Genomic DNA, 17,796 nt, shown 5'->3' with positions numbered 1-17,796 from the left:
AACATTCAGATCCTTTTTCTTGTTTGGCCCAAACAGAATTTGGGTTTTATCATCATTTAGGTAGGTGGAGACTGGGTATGATTGTAACACTTTTTGCTTCAGCATCTGTAACTCAATGAAGTTGAGCTTGAGCACTCAAACACTCTACAGTATACAAAAGACACCCATTCAAAACTCTGCAAGAATATGACATGATTCAGAAACAGGTTTAAACAATCCAAAGTAACAATCCAAGACATGTAGGTCTAACAAAAAAAATAAAAAAAATAATCATGTTTGTGTCTATGTGTAAATATTCTCAGAGTCACAATGGTGACAAATGAATGTTTTAAACCCTGGAGTTCAGGCTTGGGACAGAAACTGCACAAGACACATTTGGCTTTGAGTTACCAAACATCTTCATACAGACAACACAAAAGATTTCACAGTCTGAGGTCTCAAACTTCACCACTGGCTTTCAACATAATCTTCACAGCTGATCTGACTGACCCACCCTTCTCTGAAACCTCATCAGTTCCTTTTCAAACACTGTCAGACACAGCTCTATCTGTCTGTAACGAATACACTGGAGGAAAGTTGAAGATGAACCCAATTCCAGTTTATTACAAAAAGTGAAATCAATTCAAGAAAACAAAACAATGACTTGACTTGAATATAAACCAAAACAGAAGTCACCAACAGCAGATTACATGAACAAAACTAGACAATGGAAACATGAGGGCTATATATACACATGGACTAATGACTAACATGAAACACCTGAACACAATGAACCAAAGAACGCAACACATAAAACAAGGGAACCAATCAGAACATGACACATGAGACTAGGGAATCACATGATGGGATAAAGGAATCACATGACAAAACCAGGAAACAAAGGAACCATGACTAAAATAAAAACAAGAACATGGAACCAAAACCCAAAACAGATGTGACATATCCCCGCTCTAATGGCAGCTCCAGACACCCTAACTTTACAAAACAACTGAACATGAACCAGAACACAAAAAGTCCAGGAAGAAGGATGGAGGGCCAGGCCTGGAAAGGGGAACTGGACCTGGATCATAGAATGGTGGCGGGCCTGGATATAATCTGCTTTCCCTTAATGGATAAAATATCATTTTTGTGAAGAAAATGATTAGAAAAGACATAATTATCATCGATGGACATGACATGTACCCTCAATTGTAGAATGACCCTTTTAACTGAGAGACTGAGAGTGAAAGAGGAAGTGCTATAGAAAGATAAACTGCTGTGAAGAGAAGCTCACATCGGAAGTTTTCAGATCTTGTTTTATTCGTGCTTCAGGCAGAATGACACTCAAGAATACACATAAGAATATGAATTATTAGTGCTTGCTAAGCGTCTGTATCATTGCTCATACTTGGGGTCAAAGGTTTTTCATAAATCTCTAGTCTTATTACAGATTTTCTCAATTACTTGGACACTAAATTCAATTATATTAGCCAAATTTTATCAGCACAACACCATTTTCTAAAAGATTTCTCAGAACTATTAACACTGTTCTTGTGTTTCACAACTCTAAACACATAATCAGCACTTGACACCATGTGTTCATGTTCAGTAGTGTTAGAAACCATCACAGCGTCACGCAACGAGCAGTTCTCATGTGAACACTAGTATGTGACAGTTTTACACAGTCAGAACCACAGGATGTGTAAAAATAATCGTGTGAATTCTGTACAAAAAAAATGTTCAAGAATTGTTTGAAATTGTAGTTATATTCTTTTTATCTCTATAATAACTGTAATCATTTCTGTAGATTACAGTAGTTTAATGCTGTAAAGTCAAAACTATTGAGAAATCAAAACTTGATTCATTATAGTCAGAGGGTCACGATTCTTCTGTTTTTATTTTGACACTGCAAGACAAAGCATCAACAGCAGAATATATTAAAAATACTGTTTCTTTATTTTAAAAAAAAGTAAATAAACAGTTAAATTAAATGTTGCAGCAACACAAGTCAGGAGACTTACACCAAAATAAGGAATATACATGCTTATAAATAACAGTGTTCTTGTGGTTATAATGTGAAAAATGCAAACATCACACAAGCCTTACATTGAAAAAATTGGACTATTACATAAAGCAAAACAAAATAAAAATATTAAACTTTCACTTTTAAATGAATACTGAAAAGCTACTTACATTACTGCTATTTATCAGCATGTTTAAGACAAGACATTCAAAACTTTATAAACAGACAGTCACCGTCTTGTCAGGCTTTAGAGAGGCATTTCATTTTAAATAAAACAAAATATAAATATTAAAAGAGAAAAATAAGGTTCATGTTGACTTTAACAACCGTAACATGACAAATGTTAGACATTGTGAATCAGGAGTGACTCCTGTATGTCATACAAACAGAGAACAATAAAGGGGATTCATTCCTGCATATAAATGAAGTTGTCTCTCCCTAAACATGACTTTTACAGTAATAATGATCCGCCTGAGCTTGTGAATGAGATATTGAGAGATTCTAGAAGGACGCTGAAGTTTTCTCACCATCACAACAAATTAATCAGATTGAAGTTTCTTCCTCTTCAACAGACGTAACTGTTAAATACACACAATAACAATCATTTACTCATGGGCATATTTGTATATATTTTCTTTCTTTTTTTTCTGCATTTATTGCTTTTATGAACTACAATCATCTTTTAACTATGTAAAATTAACCAAATTTGACTAGAGAAACAGACAAAAAAGCATGTGTGTGTCAGTGAGGGAATATGTGTATTTGCAGGGGCTAATTCACACAAGTCACAGATTCAGTTAAGTATTTGTAAAGCAATTTAACAACAGTTTTTGAAGCAGCTTTACAAACAACAAACCCGAATGTGACATCACATAATATTCATGATTATTTTGACTGATTTGTTGGTCAATTAAATATAATGATAATAATGACTTGAAATAAATCACGGGGGTGTTTTACCTCTCATTCTGCAGCATTTGTAAATCAGCACGACTGTCACTAGCAGATATGGACAAGCTGCCAGTACAGAACTGACTATGTTGAGGACAGAGATCTGAGAGTCTGAATGAGACCCTGAAAAAGAGACACACAAGCACTTTATCATGCACTATATCTGAACGAGGGCATATGAAGACATAAATCACTCACGGTTTCATTGACTCTCACCTCTGACTGAGATCCAGCTCTTGGGCGACTCTCCTCTCTCTGGGTGTTTGCAGTAGTAGAAACCCTCATGTGACTTTGAGACAGTAGGGATGATCATCTCTGTAGTTTGATTCTGGATGAGTGATCCATCTTTATAGAAATCAGCTCTGAGGATTGATAGGGTCTTATTTTGATATAAACAGTGTAGAGTCAGATTATCTCCTTCAGTCACAGGATGAACAGGACTCTCCAGAATCACACCAACTACAGAAACACAGGAAACATGCAATAAAATCAGATTAGAGATCAGAGTCACTGGATCTCCTTCAGTCAACCACTTCTGAGGAGAAACACTTAAAACTGCTCTGGGATCTGAAATTGAGAAATCACTCATTCACGAGTTCACACTTACAAATAATCAGATTGTTAATAAAACATCATTTAATAACATGTTAAACTTGTGTGTGTTTATGAAGAGATGATCAAACTCACCTGATACTGTCAGTGTAACTTCATCACTGCGGTGTGACCAGTGTGATCCTCCTCTCTCTGATCCATCACAGGAGTATTTACCAGCGTCAGACTCAGAAACAGAACTGAATGTGAGTTCCTGTAGTTCACTGGAGACTCTGAATGAACCTCCTTTGTACCAGTTGTACCTCCAGCTAGTGACTCCTTCATCATCAATGTCACATCTGAGAGTGACTGAGTCTCCTCTGAATACATGTTGATCAGGTTTAATGGACACTTTGGGTTTTGGTCTTTCTGTATGATGACAACAATAAACAATGAAAATTATGTGATCAATAATTTAATAAATACAAATAATAAAATGTGCTGTTTTTATTTTTTTTCTGATTATAATTTTTTTATTTGAAATAACAAATTACAAAACTAGAACAGCAGCAAAAATACTGAGAAAATAAAAGGACATAAATACAGTAAATAATACTTTAGGGTAATTTAAAAGAAACATACAAATAAACCACGTCAGCAAATTATCACATAGAATATCTTCAATTTAAAACAATTCTTTTAAGGCTTGGTCTGTTTTACTCCAACAGGTAACAGTATGTATTCTAGCCCCATTAATCCTTGCAGTGCTATATTCTTAACAAACAATATTATGAGAAGAAATCAGCCAGAATCTTTTAAGGTCCATGTCAGGTGTAAAATGTGCTGTTTTTATTGTATGAACAGTTACTTGATTATAAAACACTAAATCAAGTTAAACTGAAGTGTTGTTTTTTTTTTTTTTTTTTTTACAATTACTAACAAGCGTTTACTAATACAACAAAGTACTTTTTCTAAACTCTTAACACAGTAACACACCTACATCACAATTAGCCAAATAGTTATTTTCCAGCCCAAAACCATATTTTGTTAAATAAATACAAACTCTACATTTCAAAATGCTAAAAACCTTTTTCTACATATACTAAGTGGTAAGACTTTAGTATAGGGAACATGTATTCATTATTAACTATGACTTTTCCCTCAGTAAACTCCTAATTACCGCTTATTAATAGTTAGTAAGGTAGTTGTTAAGTTTAGGTATTGGGTAGGATTAAGAATGTAGAATATGGTCATGCAGAATAAGGCATTAATATGTGCTTAATAAGTATTAATAAACAGTCAATATTCTAGTAATATGTATGCTAATAAGCAACTAGTTAAAAGACCCTAAAATAAAGTGTTACCTACTATCAAAACACAGCAAACCTAATTCAAAATCGAGTCGTTCTGTCAAAACACTAGCACTAGTTTTCTATCCAACATAAACATACAGTCAATCAAAGCGCAGTGATTGTCAAAATACTAACAGTTGATGGCATTATGAAAACTGCATTACTTGTCATGTTTCAGTTCTACCTGCAGACAATATGAAATCCATTGTTTTTATAATTCAGTTTCTTTTACTGCAGTAAAAGTATGCTTACATGTAAGACATTCTTCATTTTAGTTTGAGTGTTGAATGTGTGCATTCTTGGCAACATACTATCTAAAAGTGAACGAGTCTTTACTTTATAGAATGTAAAAAACTGTAATGTGAAGAAGCAAATCGCTCATTAATAACATGATAAACTTGTGTGTGTTTATGAAGAGATGATCAAACTCACCTGATACTGTCAGTGTAACTTCATCACTGCGGTGTGACCAGCGTGATCCTCCTCTCTCTGATCCATAACAGGAGTATTTACCAGCGTCAGACTCAGAAACAGACCTGAATGTGTGTTCCTGTAGTTCACTGAAAACTCTGGTTGAACCTTCTTTATACCAGTTGTACCTCCAGCTAGTGACTCCTTCAGCATCAATGTCACATCTGAGAGTGACTGAGTCTCCTCTGAATACATGTTGATCAGGTTTAATGGACACTTTGGGTTTTGGTCTTTCTGTACAACAACAAACAATGAAAATAACGTGACAAATAATATAAGTAAAGTGCCAGTAAAGATTGTATGTGTGAAAGGGGCTATTGTTGGAAACGTTTAGGATAACGTGAGTACACAAGTCAACAAAATATATAACATTGTTCTAGTGGTTTTTGGATATTTAATTCAAAAATCTTATATACTGTGCCTTTAGAAGGGTTCAAAGTTATAAGCAAAAGAAAACTGGAGCCACGTTTAGTGCTTTACCCCTAAAAATCTTCTGTCAGAATCAACCACTTCTGTGGAGAAACACTTAAAACTGCTCTGAAAAGAAATCACTCATTAATAACATGATAAACTTGTGTGTGTTTATGAAGATATGATCAAACTCACCTGATACTGTCAGTGTAACTTCATCACTGCGGTGTGACCAGCGTGATCCTCCTCTCTCTGTTCCATCACAGGAGTATTTACCAGTGTCAGACTCAGAAACAGAACTGAATGTGTGTTCCTGTAGTTCACTGGAAACCATGAATAAATCACCTTTATACCAGTAGTACCTCCAGCTAGTGACTCCTTCATCATCAATGTCACATCTGAGAGTGACTGAGTCTCCTCTGAATACATGTTGATCAGGTTTAATGGACACTCTGGCTTTTGGTCTTTCTGTACAACAACAACAATAAACAATGAAAATAATGTGATGAATAGTTTAATAAATACAAATAATAAAATGTGCTGTTTTATTTTTTTGTGATTATATATTTTTTATTTGTAATACTAATAACAAATTACAAAACTAGAACAGCAGCAAAAATACTAAGAAAATAAAAGGACATAAATACAGTAAATAATACTTTAGGGTAATTTAAAAGGAACATACATATAAACCACGTCAGCAAATAATCACATACAATAGCGCATCTTCAATTTAAAACAATTCTTTTAAGGCTTGGGCTGTGATGTGCGTCGTGATCCTTCAGTCTCTGTTCCATTACAGGAGTATTTACCAGCATCAGATTTAGAAACAGAACTGAATGTGAGTTTCTGTAGTTCACTGAAAACCATGAATGAACCATCTTTATACCAGCTATAATGCCTTCCTTCATCATATATGTCACATCTCAGAGTGACTGAGTCTCCAGTGAACACTGAACTCTGTGGCTCAACAGTCAGAGTTGGTTTGGGAAAATCTGTCAATATAACGACAGTGGAAGCATGAGATGTAAAAGTTTTTCAGCAGATCTCATTCTCTCTCTGGTAAATTATTAGTGCATTTTTATTTCACAGACAATGTAATAGAGCTGCTGACAGCAATTATAGGAACAAACAAGGTGAACATTCACTCAGCGCAATGCAAAGAGTTAAAGGACCACAAAGGTTCAAAGTGCAAAGATCACCCTATGTGAGGTTCTGTCATGATCACCAGCTGGAGTGACCTTGATAGCCACCAGAGGGCACTCCACCCCAGACCACTGCCATTCTATCATGGACTACATTTCCCATAATCCTTTTGCCCGGACTCATCAGCACTCATTACATTCAGCTGTGTCTCATTAATCTTGTTAACTGTGTATATAATGCCATGTTCCAGGCAACCCGTAACCGTGTTTTTTCAACCTTCTACCCGTGAAAGTGCACTGTAACGGCAGCCCCTACGGATGCGGTGTTTATGCATGTGCACGGTAAAATAACGTAAAATAAAAGGTATAACAGCTTCTCTTGCCTTATGCGCCATTATTCCTCCTCCGTTTCCCTCAAATAAGCAAGGAGTAAGCACCTTTGGTGATATAAATAATTGTAAATGAGCATAAGCCCCTATGGTCCGCCATGCTTGTTTGTTTACACTCAGTCAGTTTGGCGTGACTTGTCTGGAACGTTAAAAAGTCGTGGTTTGAAGTCGTGACTTATGGGCTCAAAAACCTGCCTGGAACGCAGCATAAGCCTGGTTCTCTTGTATGTGTCATCACTGCATTTCTGAGCGCTCCATTGTTTATCTGTTTCCCTGTTCTCTGGATTCGCCCTGTTTCTAGGGATGTGCCGAATGAGGCTTTTGAAGTTTTTACAACAAACTGTGTTGGTGCTTCGAAGCTTTTGAAACAGTGCTCTACTTCGCCATCTGGTGGTCAATAAAAATTACTACACCACCGGTGTCATTCAGTTTTGTTCGTTGGGATGTAAGGTTTATTTGTTGTTTATTTGTTTATTTATGAGCCCCCCCCCCCCCCCCCCAATAATTAGAAATGGCCCCCCAATATTTGATATAATTGATGTTGCTCTGTTGTACTCCATTATGCACTGCTTTGTTTGTTGTTGGGATGACAAAAAAAGTTTTAAAAGTTAACTTCCATCAAATTTCTTGCCGCCGGCTGTCGACAAACCTCAGACAGGCAGTCACTTGCTCAGATACCCCTTTATCCGGATACTGCGGATAATTTGTGGGTCGAGCAGTTGTTGTATTTTAAGTTGCATGTATGTATCCCTAGTATATAAGCTTAGCTATGACTGTAGTTGTATTAGTTTTATGTCTTTGCCATCTGACAAGTTTGGTCTCATTGTAAAGCTTTCGTTATGTCCTAATTGAAAATGTATGTCACATGACTGTAAAATGCATTCTTCTATATTTAATGGTACTTTGAAGAAAATGTACTCAGATCTGACACTTCATAAACCATGCAAATTAGGTCATAAATGGAGACAAAGAAAAAGTGTGCCCGCCAAAATCGCACCCTCGTCATTGGCTGATGTACCCAAGGAGGGGTTCTGGTCTGTTGTCCTTGAAACACAATGACACGCGTCTCTCAATTGTCCCTCGCCATTTTACGCACGTCTCTCCCGGACGTCTCAGCGACCGCGCTTCCATCACGGGCCCCTCTTCTTCGGGACGACCATCTTTTTGGCAACAATTTTCTTTTGTCAAGCCTTCTTCATCCGTCACCCAAAGTCTTCACTCTTCATCGCCTAGGAGACGGACGCTTCTTTATTTTCCGGTTATCTTACTCTTAAGTTAAACCCTTGTTTGAAAATCCCGCCGAAGAACCCTTTCTCGGAAAAGGACCAATCGCTTCAGCCGCACGAACTGAAACTCCTGCAGAAACACGAAACGACCACAGCACCTGAACCTATGCAAGTATAGACCCATTCTTTTCGACGCGTTTTAAGCTCGATGTGTAAGCTGAGTTTCCTTGCTGGCTCTCACAGGTTTTAACTGTTCGTAATTTGCCATTTCTTTGATCACCTCTGTTTTCTTGACTTTACTTTCATTTTCTATATATGTGTATTATTTGTGTATATTTAGCAGTATAGTCTCTGTATCCGTAGTGTCATATATTAAGTACATTATATTCATGCTCGATTGTTTCTGCTGCTCATTCAGAAAACCAAGTCACTTCTACGTTTCAATTCTGCAACATTGCTTTACGCTTTAATGCTGTAATAGGAAGTTATTCTCGTGGCCAGAGAATAACATTTCTTTTATAATAGTCTATGAGAAAACCCATAGTTTGCTGGACAAACTAGGATAGATTTTCTAAACAACTATTAAACTAGAACTAATCATATATGTAATTAATTATAATCCGTTGTAATTAATTCACAATATATGTGCATAATTCCCTCTTTGGTCGATCTATATTATAGTTAATCATAACGCGTTATGATTTATTATATATATTTCACCCATGATTTGAGCTAATTGATTAAAAACCTGTAATTCGCTACACTCTTTTACTTTCGTTTTCATCTGAACGCATTTCTCTTCAGGGAAAACCAATAAAGGAAAACATGTGCCTAGAGCACCTCCTAGTGGTCATTATATAAAACACAAAGAAAAAACCCTTCATGACATTTTGCTTTATAGCTTAACAGCTTTAACTAAAAATATACACAAGCTTAACTAACAGAAATTATTCTGATAAGAGTGTTTTCCAACAGTGATGTAAAGAAACAGTGATAATTTAAGTTTGAACAGAGTAAAGCCTGTTTAGGCTATTAAGGAAATTTAATTTAGCCAAAGAAGAACTTTTATTTTAAATAAATGTTAATTTATAAGCAGCCTAATTCAGTGTGATGTTACCACATAATCATGCTTAACACTGAGAATGTGAATAATTGTAATGTGATGATCAGGAGCAGATATCTAAATCAGAGAATATCATCGGGTGGTTGGTGGTGGATGATTTATTTTTAACAGTGGATTCAGGTACAAGTCAATGCACAGACTTTGTTCAATTTGCACACTGAACATGGGTTGGAGCTCTGTATTTTGAACTCTCAAAGTGCAGATTAATGAATTTCTTTAAAATTTACAAAATTTTCTTGCGGGGCCCCCCTACAGGGACCCAGGATTTTTACCAACTCTGCCTCGTTTTGAGCCAGAAAAAACCCTGTAACTAGCTAAACATGATATATTTTATGACTGTTTTATGATTGAAATATTCAGCGACCGACGGTAATATCCAGAGATGCAAACTACTCAACAGTTTTATGAAATTTTGCCGTTTTGAATTATTCACATAAACATTCATCAATGTTTATGTGAATAAACGCCTAAATTACAATTTGTTTATCATATAAAGCGGTCGATCGGGTCTCGTTAGAAGACTTGGATTGAACCTGCTCACTCCGTGTAACACTTAATGTGCTTTATGCAACCGGGCACTGGAACCTGGAACTTAATAGACGCCCCCGGAACACTGTTTAGGAGCACTAGTGTGTCGAAAACTCGAGACTACCCATCCCTACCCATCCCTACCCATGTCCCTGTCTCTTGGTTTACCCTGTCTGCCTGAGTTCCTGTCCTCTGTTTGGACTGTTTGCATGTGTTTATGACCTTTTGCCTGTTTTGTGGATTATGTTTGGGATTACCCTTCTAATAAATACTGTGTTTGGATCCTCAACCTTTGTGTCTCAGAGCAGTACATGACGGGTTCATTCAAACCCACATCCTTTAGGTTAGAAGCCCTGAGCTCAAAGCCTTAGACCAGCTGTCAAAGAGACACACAATATAAGATAAAGTGTTGCAAGTTACGGCAGGTCCAGCAACTCATTTTTATTAAATAAAGTTTTTGTGGTGTCTGTAGAGTTACTAATTTTCAAGACAAAGTTAAATATATTTATAAAATATCAAAAGATATTTTGTTTTTCTATTCTTTATAAAAATTTAGCCATACAATATTTATGAAGAAACTGGAATTTTTGTGAGTGAATGTTTTTGGTGTTTTTGTCACACCTCAGAACTGTCTGTGTGGTTTTAGTCACAACACATGAATAATTTATATAACTTGATTAAAAAGCTCCTTTTCACTGCTGGGGTCAGATTCATGAAAATCTTCTTAAGAAAGATGATAAGAAAGTTCTTAAGATACATTACTAGAAATTTAAGTCAGGTTGGAGGTTATCATGACTTTAAGAAGTAATTTACAATATTTAAGAACATTCATTTCAGGAATATGAATACTATAGGGATACTTAATAAATTTTGTCTTAAGAACAATCTTAAGAAAAGGTTTTGGGAATTCAAAATATTCTTTTTTTTTTCTTAAGTTAGAAAATAATAAGAAAATAGCAGTGAAGAATAATTTTATTCTTAAGAGTGTTTCATGAATCCGGCCTCTGGTTTGTAACAGAATCACCCATTTGTGATGAAATTTATGAATCAAATTCACTCACCTTCAGTGTGTCCAGAGTGGATGTTTGAAATCAGCACTGAAACTGATATTTAGTGTGGAAGACTGCATATATGTCCAGATAAACACTGAAACATCTGTCTGATATTTCATAGATTTCATCATTACAGCAGAGAGAAACTGAACTTGATTAAGAAACTTGAAGCCAACGGTCTGATTTAAAGTCTGATTAAAGATAAACTCTTACTAACTGCATACTAGTGAACATCTACTGAAGACTAACTAGTGAACATCTACTGAAGACTAGTGAATAACTAGTGAATATCTACTGAAGACTCACTAATGAATATCTACTTAAGGGATCATGGACAGCAAACTGATCATTTTCATAATATAACAGCAGTGAACATCCACTGAAACACATACGGAGGAAATAATACTCACAGAGCACAAGAGGAAGTTGACTGAGCTCCATACTGACTGAATAATGACAGACGGTTAAAGATAGACTGAGTTAAAGCCTCAAGACTTCCTGATATCTACAGTCAGATCTTAATTAACATAAAGACAGATTAAAGACATACAAATACCTCATGTGTTACAGAAAACATTCTGATAATGTTGATAATCTTGAAACATGTTTTCAGAAAATGTCATGCAAATTTATACTGAAATGTTGTAACATAATATAATATAAATTCAGCCACTGAACGATTCAAATAACAGTTTTGTCTTTCCTTTGGAAATCAATCTGCATTTGTTGCACTATATGATTTTGATTCACCAAAAAAAAATCAACTTGAGACATTCTTTGAGGAATCAGACTACACTGTTCACTGTAGACTGAATAACGACAGAGTGAGTCGAAACTATCTCAAGAAAATCACAATTATTAGATTTTCTTTCCTCAGAAAACAAAAACGAGAAAAAAAAGAAAAAAAAAAAAAAAGTAGGCTAAATCAGGCATCAGAGTCAATATTTGGCTCATTCTATTAGAGAGTATTTCACATTAACAAAAAAACAAAAAGGTACAAAAATAATAAAGTTCAATCACATTTATTTCTATAGCATATTTAAAACATTCTTGCTTGACTAAAGTGCTGTAGCTACATAAACACAGTTACAAACAAAGTTTTTAGCAAATATTTGAACTCAGACACTGTGGGAGCAGCTCTGATGGATAATGGCAGGCTATTCCACAGCTTGAAGACTGCAGAGACTGTCTCTCTTACAGCCTTGATCTTGATCATTTGTGACTGTCTATGAGCAGACGAGCAGCTGTATTTTAGAGCATTTGAAGGCGAGACATGGATGATAGAAGAAAACCATACAACGACCTGCAATAGTCCAGCCATGATGAAACAAAAGCATGGATAACAATTTCAAAACTCTTCCTAGAGTAGCGTTTGACATTGACTATTCGATGAAGGTGATAAAAGCTAGAGGTAACAGTAGCATTCATTTACTCATCTAGATTAAGCTTCTATCAAGATAAAACACTAAATCCTTAGTGTCTGGAAATAAAAGGAGTAAGAATATCTACTGTAGGTCAATAACATTCAGATCCTTTTTCTTGTTTGGCCCAAACAGAATTTGGGTTTTATCATCATTTATGTAGGTGGAGACTGGGTATGATTGTAACACTTTTTGCTTCAGCATCTGTAACTCAATGAAGTTGAGCTTGAGCACTCAAACACTCTACAGTATACAAAAGACACCCATTCAAAACTCTGCAAGAATATGACATGATTCAAAAACAGGTTTAAACAATCCAAAGTAACAATCCAAGACATGTAGGTCTAACAAAAAAAAATAAAAAAAATAATCATGTTTGTGTCTATGTGTGAATATTCTCAGAGTCACAATGGTGACAAATGAATGTTTTAAACCCTGGAGTTCAGGCTTTGGACAGAAACTGCACAAGACACATTTGGCTTTGAGTTACCAAACATCTTCATGCAGACAACACAAACGATTTCACAGTCTGAGGTCTCAAACTTCACCACTGGCTTTCAACATAATCTTCACAGCTGATCTGACTGACCCACCCTTCTCTGAAACCTCATCAGTTCCTTTTCAAACACTGTCAGACACAGCTCTATCTGTCTGTAACGAATCCACTGGAGTTGAAGATGAACCCAATTTCAGTTTATTACAAAAAGTGAAATCAATTAAAAAAAAAAAAAAAAAAAACAATGACTTGACTTGAATACAAACCAAAACAGAAGTCACCAACAGCAGATTACATGAACAAAACTAGACAATGGACACATGAGGGCTATATATACACATGGACTAATGACTAACATGAAACACCTGAACACAATGAACCAAAGAACGCAACACATAAAACAAGGGAACCAATCAGAACATGACACATGAGACTAGGGAATCACATGATGGGATAAGGGAATCACATGACAAAACCAGGAAACAAAGGAACCATGGGCCTGTACCATGATGGTAGTTGAACAAACTCAGGGTTATAGGATTAGTTTCAAGTTGACAAAACCAAACCACTCCAATCCGGCTTTGTTGGTACCATGATGCTGATCATCAACTTTCTCTGTCAACTCAGGCTTTGATCCTGAGTTTGTGGAGCGCGTGCACATGAATGCGTGACATCAGTGGCAAACAGCCAATCACATGCCTTGCAACAGAAAGAAACTGTGATTTACGTCTCGCGAGAGAGCCAGCGTGATTCAAAACTCTTTTGCTGAAGAAAATGAAGAATTTAAACGCATTTACAATAAAGAAGAAACTTGTCCATGAAAAAGGACAAATAAAAGAAATTATCTTGCTCTATCAGAGCAAGTGAAAATTGTCAAGTGTTTATAAAGTTTATTATATACAGCAATAGAGACTCAAACATGTAAGGTTATGTAGTCATTTTTAAAGAGTTATCTGTTGATTCTACATTCTGTATATATTAATATTTATTTAAAATAAATGCTTAATAATAACTGTTAAACTAAAATTGCTTGTGTGAAATGGATTAATAATATAGATCATATAATAATTATTTAAATCATATATAAATCATAAAATAATTCTATAAATCATTAAAGCAAGACAATTTCATCGTTAAATATTTGTTTTTACTATATAGTGATCTTTAATTTGGAGGAAGAGAAACTGGGGGAGGGACTTTATTGCGTTGGATGTGTCAGTGTCACTTTGCTCACATCTGATTGGTCCAATTTCGGTTTGAGATCTCTTACCCAGAACATAACCTGCCCCGGAGCAGGTTAGCTGTGGAGCGTAAGTTACTATGGTGATGAACACCGCTAAAAGCCAAGGCACTTTCATGGTACCTAAAACCCAGGATCGGCACAAACTAATCTGAAACTTAACTGGCTAGCCAGCTAATCCGGCTTCATGGTACAGGCCCCATGACTAAAATAAAAACAAGAACATGGAACCAAAACCCAAAACAGATGTGACATATCCCCGCTCTAATGGCAGCTCCAGACACCCTAACTGAACAAAACAACTGAACATGAACCAGAACACAAAAAGTCCAGGAAGAAGGATGGAGGGCCAGGCCTGGAAAGGGGAACTGGACCTGGATCATAGAATGGTGGCGGGCCTGGATATAATCTGCTTTCCCTTAATGGATAAAATATCATTTTTGTGAAGAAAATGATTAGAAAAGACATAATTATCATCGATGGACATGACATGTACCCTCAATTGTAGAATGACCCTTTTAATTGAGAGACTGAGAGTGAAAGAGGAAGTGCTATAGAAAGATAAACTGCTGTGAAGAGAAGCTCACATCGGAAGTTTTCAGATCTTGTTTTATTCGTGCTTCAGGCAGAATGACACTCAAGAATACACATAAGAATATGAATTATTAGTGCTTGCTAAGCGTCTGTATCATTGCTCATACTTGGTGTCAAAGGTTTTTCATAAATCTCTAGTCTTATTACAGATTTTCTCAATTACTTGGACACTAAATTCAATTATATTAGCCAAATTTTATCAGCACAACACCATTTTCTAAAAGATTCCTCAGAACTATTAACACTGTTCTTGTGTTTCACAACTCTAAACACATAATCAGCACTTGACACCATGTGTTCATGTTCAGTAGTGTTAGAAACCATCACAGCGTCACGCAACGAGCAGTTCTCATGTGAACACTAGTATGTGACAGTTTCACACAGTCAGAACCACAGGATGTGTCAAAATAATCGTGTGAATTATTCAAGTGCTGTTTTTGAAGCAGCTTTACAAAGAACAAACCCTCAGTGAACAAAGCCGAATGTGACATCACATAATATTAATGATTATTTTGACTGATTTGTTGGTCAATTAAATATAATGATAATAATGACTTGAAATAAATCACGGGGTGTTTTACCTCTCATTCTGCAGCATTTGTAAATCAGCACGACTGTCACTAGCAGTCCAGAGTGAATGTTTGAAATCAGCACTAAAAACACAAAGAAAAAAAACTCACGAAAGATTAAATGTCTCATGGAAAGATCATCAAACACATCATGGTTATCCTGATTTTTTATTTCTGTGAGATCTCATAGGTAAAGTTCTTCCCGTGAGGGAACCGGCTGTGTTTCTCTTATGGGTCACTGTGATGCGATTCTGTTTGTAAATTAGCTTTAGGTATAAATGTCTGTCCCACAAACAGAAATGTGGGTTCAGATTCTCTGAAGATCGACAGACGAACATCATTGATGAAGAATGAGCTGCACTGCTACCTTCAGTAAATTCTTCTCCTCACAAGATTTCTGGTCAAACTTGTACTTATTTTATGTATTAGAGAGATTGAATACATTGGCACCCAAATGACAGCTCAGCCAAATACAGGAAAATCTAACAATTATTACAGTGCGAACATGGAGCTGATCAACTTTGTATTATACTTTAGCCATTTTATAAATGTATGTTCGTTCTTTCTCACTGGCCAGTTCCCATTGGCTCATTTTGTACCATTTGGAGGTGATTAGGGCTCCCAGGTGAGACCCCATTACGTCAGTATCGACGTAACGTTGAACGTGACTGAAAGGAAACTAGTAAATATCTACTTAAGGCATCATTGACAGCAATCTATACAAAACAAACTAACAAATGATTCAACAAACACTATGACAAAGCACAAAACTGTGACTGAACAAACAGACTGACCCAAACAACAGAGTTCATTTCTCTTTCACAAACAGCACATGCAAACGGCATACTTCCTCTCTCAAGCTCGTCTTTCACTCATATATCATGAACTAGAGCTGGATCTGAAACTCTGAGAATAACATGAAAAGAAAAGAATCCAGGAACACATTAAATCACTTGATCATTTTCATAATATAACAGCAGTGAACATCCACTGAAACTAATACTCAGAGCACAAAAGGAAGTTGACTGAGCTCCATACTGACTGAATAATGACAGATGGTTAAAGATAGACTGAGTTAAAGCCTCAAGACTTCCTGATACCTGCAGTCAGGTATCAGGAAGATCAGAACATAATGACAGATTAAAGACATACAAATGTACCTCATGTCTTACAGAAAAACTTCTGATAAAGTTGATAATCTTGTAACATGTTTTAAAAATTATATATATATATATATATATATATATATATATATATATATATATATATCACGCCGATTAACATGCAATTTTGACAGAAATATCATGACTCAGGACCAAACTGGGAAGCTCAGATTTAGCATTATGAGAAAAAAAAAAATATATACAGTATATACAAACCAGATTCCAAAAAAGTTGGGACACTGTACAAATTGTGAATAAAAAAGGAATGCAATGATGTGGAAGTTTCAAATTTCAATATTTTATTCAGAATACAACATAGATGACATAAACTGAGAAAATGTATCATTTTAAGGGAAAAATAAGTTCATCAACACATGAACACATCTCAAAAAAGTTGGGACAAGGCCATGTTTACCACTGTGTGGCATCCCCTCTTCTTTTTATAACAGTCTGCAAACGTCTGGGGACTGAGGAGACAAGTTGCTCAAGTTTAGGAATAGGAATGTTGTCCCATTCTTGTCTAATACAGGCTTCTAGTTGCTCAACTGTCTTAGGTCTTCTCTGTCGCATCTTCCTCTTTATGATGAGCCAAATGTTTTCTATGGGTGAAAGATCTGGACTGCAGGCTGGCCATTTCAGTACCCAGATCCTTCTTCTACGCAGCCATGATGTTGTAATTGATGCAGTATGTGGTCTGGCATTGTCATGTTGGAAAATGCAAGGTCTTCCGTGAAAGAGACGACATCTGGATGGGAGCATATGTTGTTCTAGAACTTGGATATACCTTTTCAGCATTGGCACGGTGGATTGTGTTCACCAATAATGTTTTGTGGAAGTATTCCTGAGCCCATGTTGTGATTTCCATTACGGTAGCATTCCTGTATGTGATGCAGTGCCGTCTAAGGGCCCGAAGATCACGGGCATCCAGTATGGTTTTCCGGCCTTGACCCTTGCGCACAGAGATTGTTCCAGATTCTCTGAATCTTTGGATGATATTATGCACTGTAGATGATGATAACTTCAAACTCTATGCAATTTTTCTCTGAGAAACTTCTTTCTGATATTGCTCCACTATTTTTCGCCGCAGCATTGGGGGAATTGGTGATCCTCTGCCCATCTTGACTTCTGAGAG

The 17,796-nt window shown here is 36.1% G+C and overlaps 1 protein-coding gene across 27 annotated transcripts in view; it reads right to left on the bottom strand.

Annotated features, from left to right (window-relative positions):
• Positions 1 to 17,796, bottom strand: part of LOC127508704 (Fc receptor-like protein 5) — a 112,427-nt gene that overhangs the window by 19,613 nt on the left and 75,018 nt on the right. For 3 of the 27 annotated variants that reach the window (XM_051886889.1, XM_051886885.1, XM_051886890.1), the window contains 2 exons: positions 5,269 to 5,541; positions 3,641 to 3,913 (listed from right to left, as the gene is read on the bottom strand). The exons of 8 other annotated variants lie outside the window; for them this stretch is intronic. In XM_051886889.1, the coding sequence (XP_051742849.1) occupies positions 3,641 to 3,913; positions 5,269 to 5,541 (546 nt within the window). Of the gene's footprint in view, positions 1 to 3,640; positions 3,914 to 5,268; positions 5,542 to 5,913; positions 6,187 to 11,190; positions 11,227 to 11,591; positions 11,700 to 17,796 lie in introns of those variants that run through there. 16 more of the 27 variants (XM_051886907.1, XM_051886911.1, XM_051886906.1 and 13 more) reach the window with 10 other exon arrangements.

The sequence above is a fragment of the Ctenopharyngodon idella genome, chromosome 3, assembly GCF_019924925.1.
Source record: "Ctenopharyngodon idella isolate HZGC_01 chromosome 3, HZGC01, whole genome shotgun sequence".
Classification (NCBI taxonomy): domain Eukaryota; kingdom Metazoa; phylum Chordata; class Actinopteri; order Cypriniformes; family Xenocyprididae; genus Ctenopharyngodon; species Ctenopharyngodon idella.
This window is presented reverse-complemented; position numbering and strand designations above follow the sequence as displayed.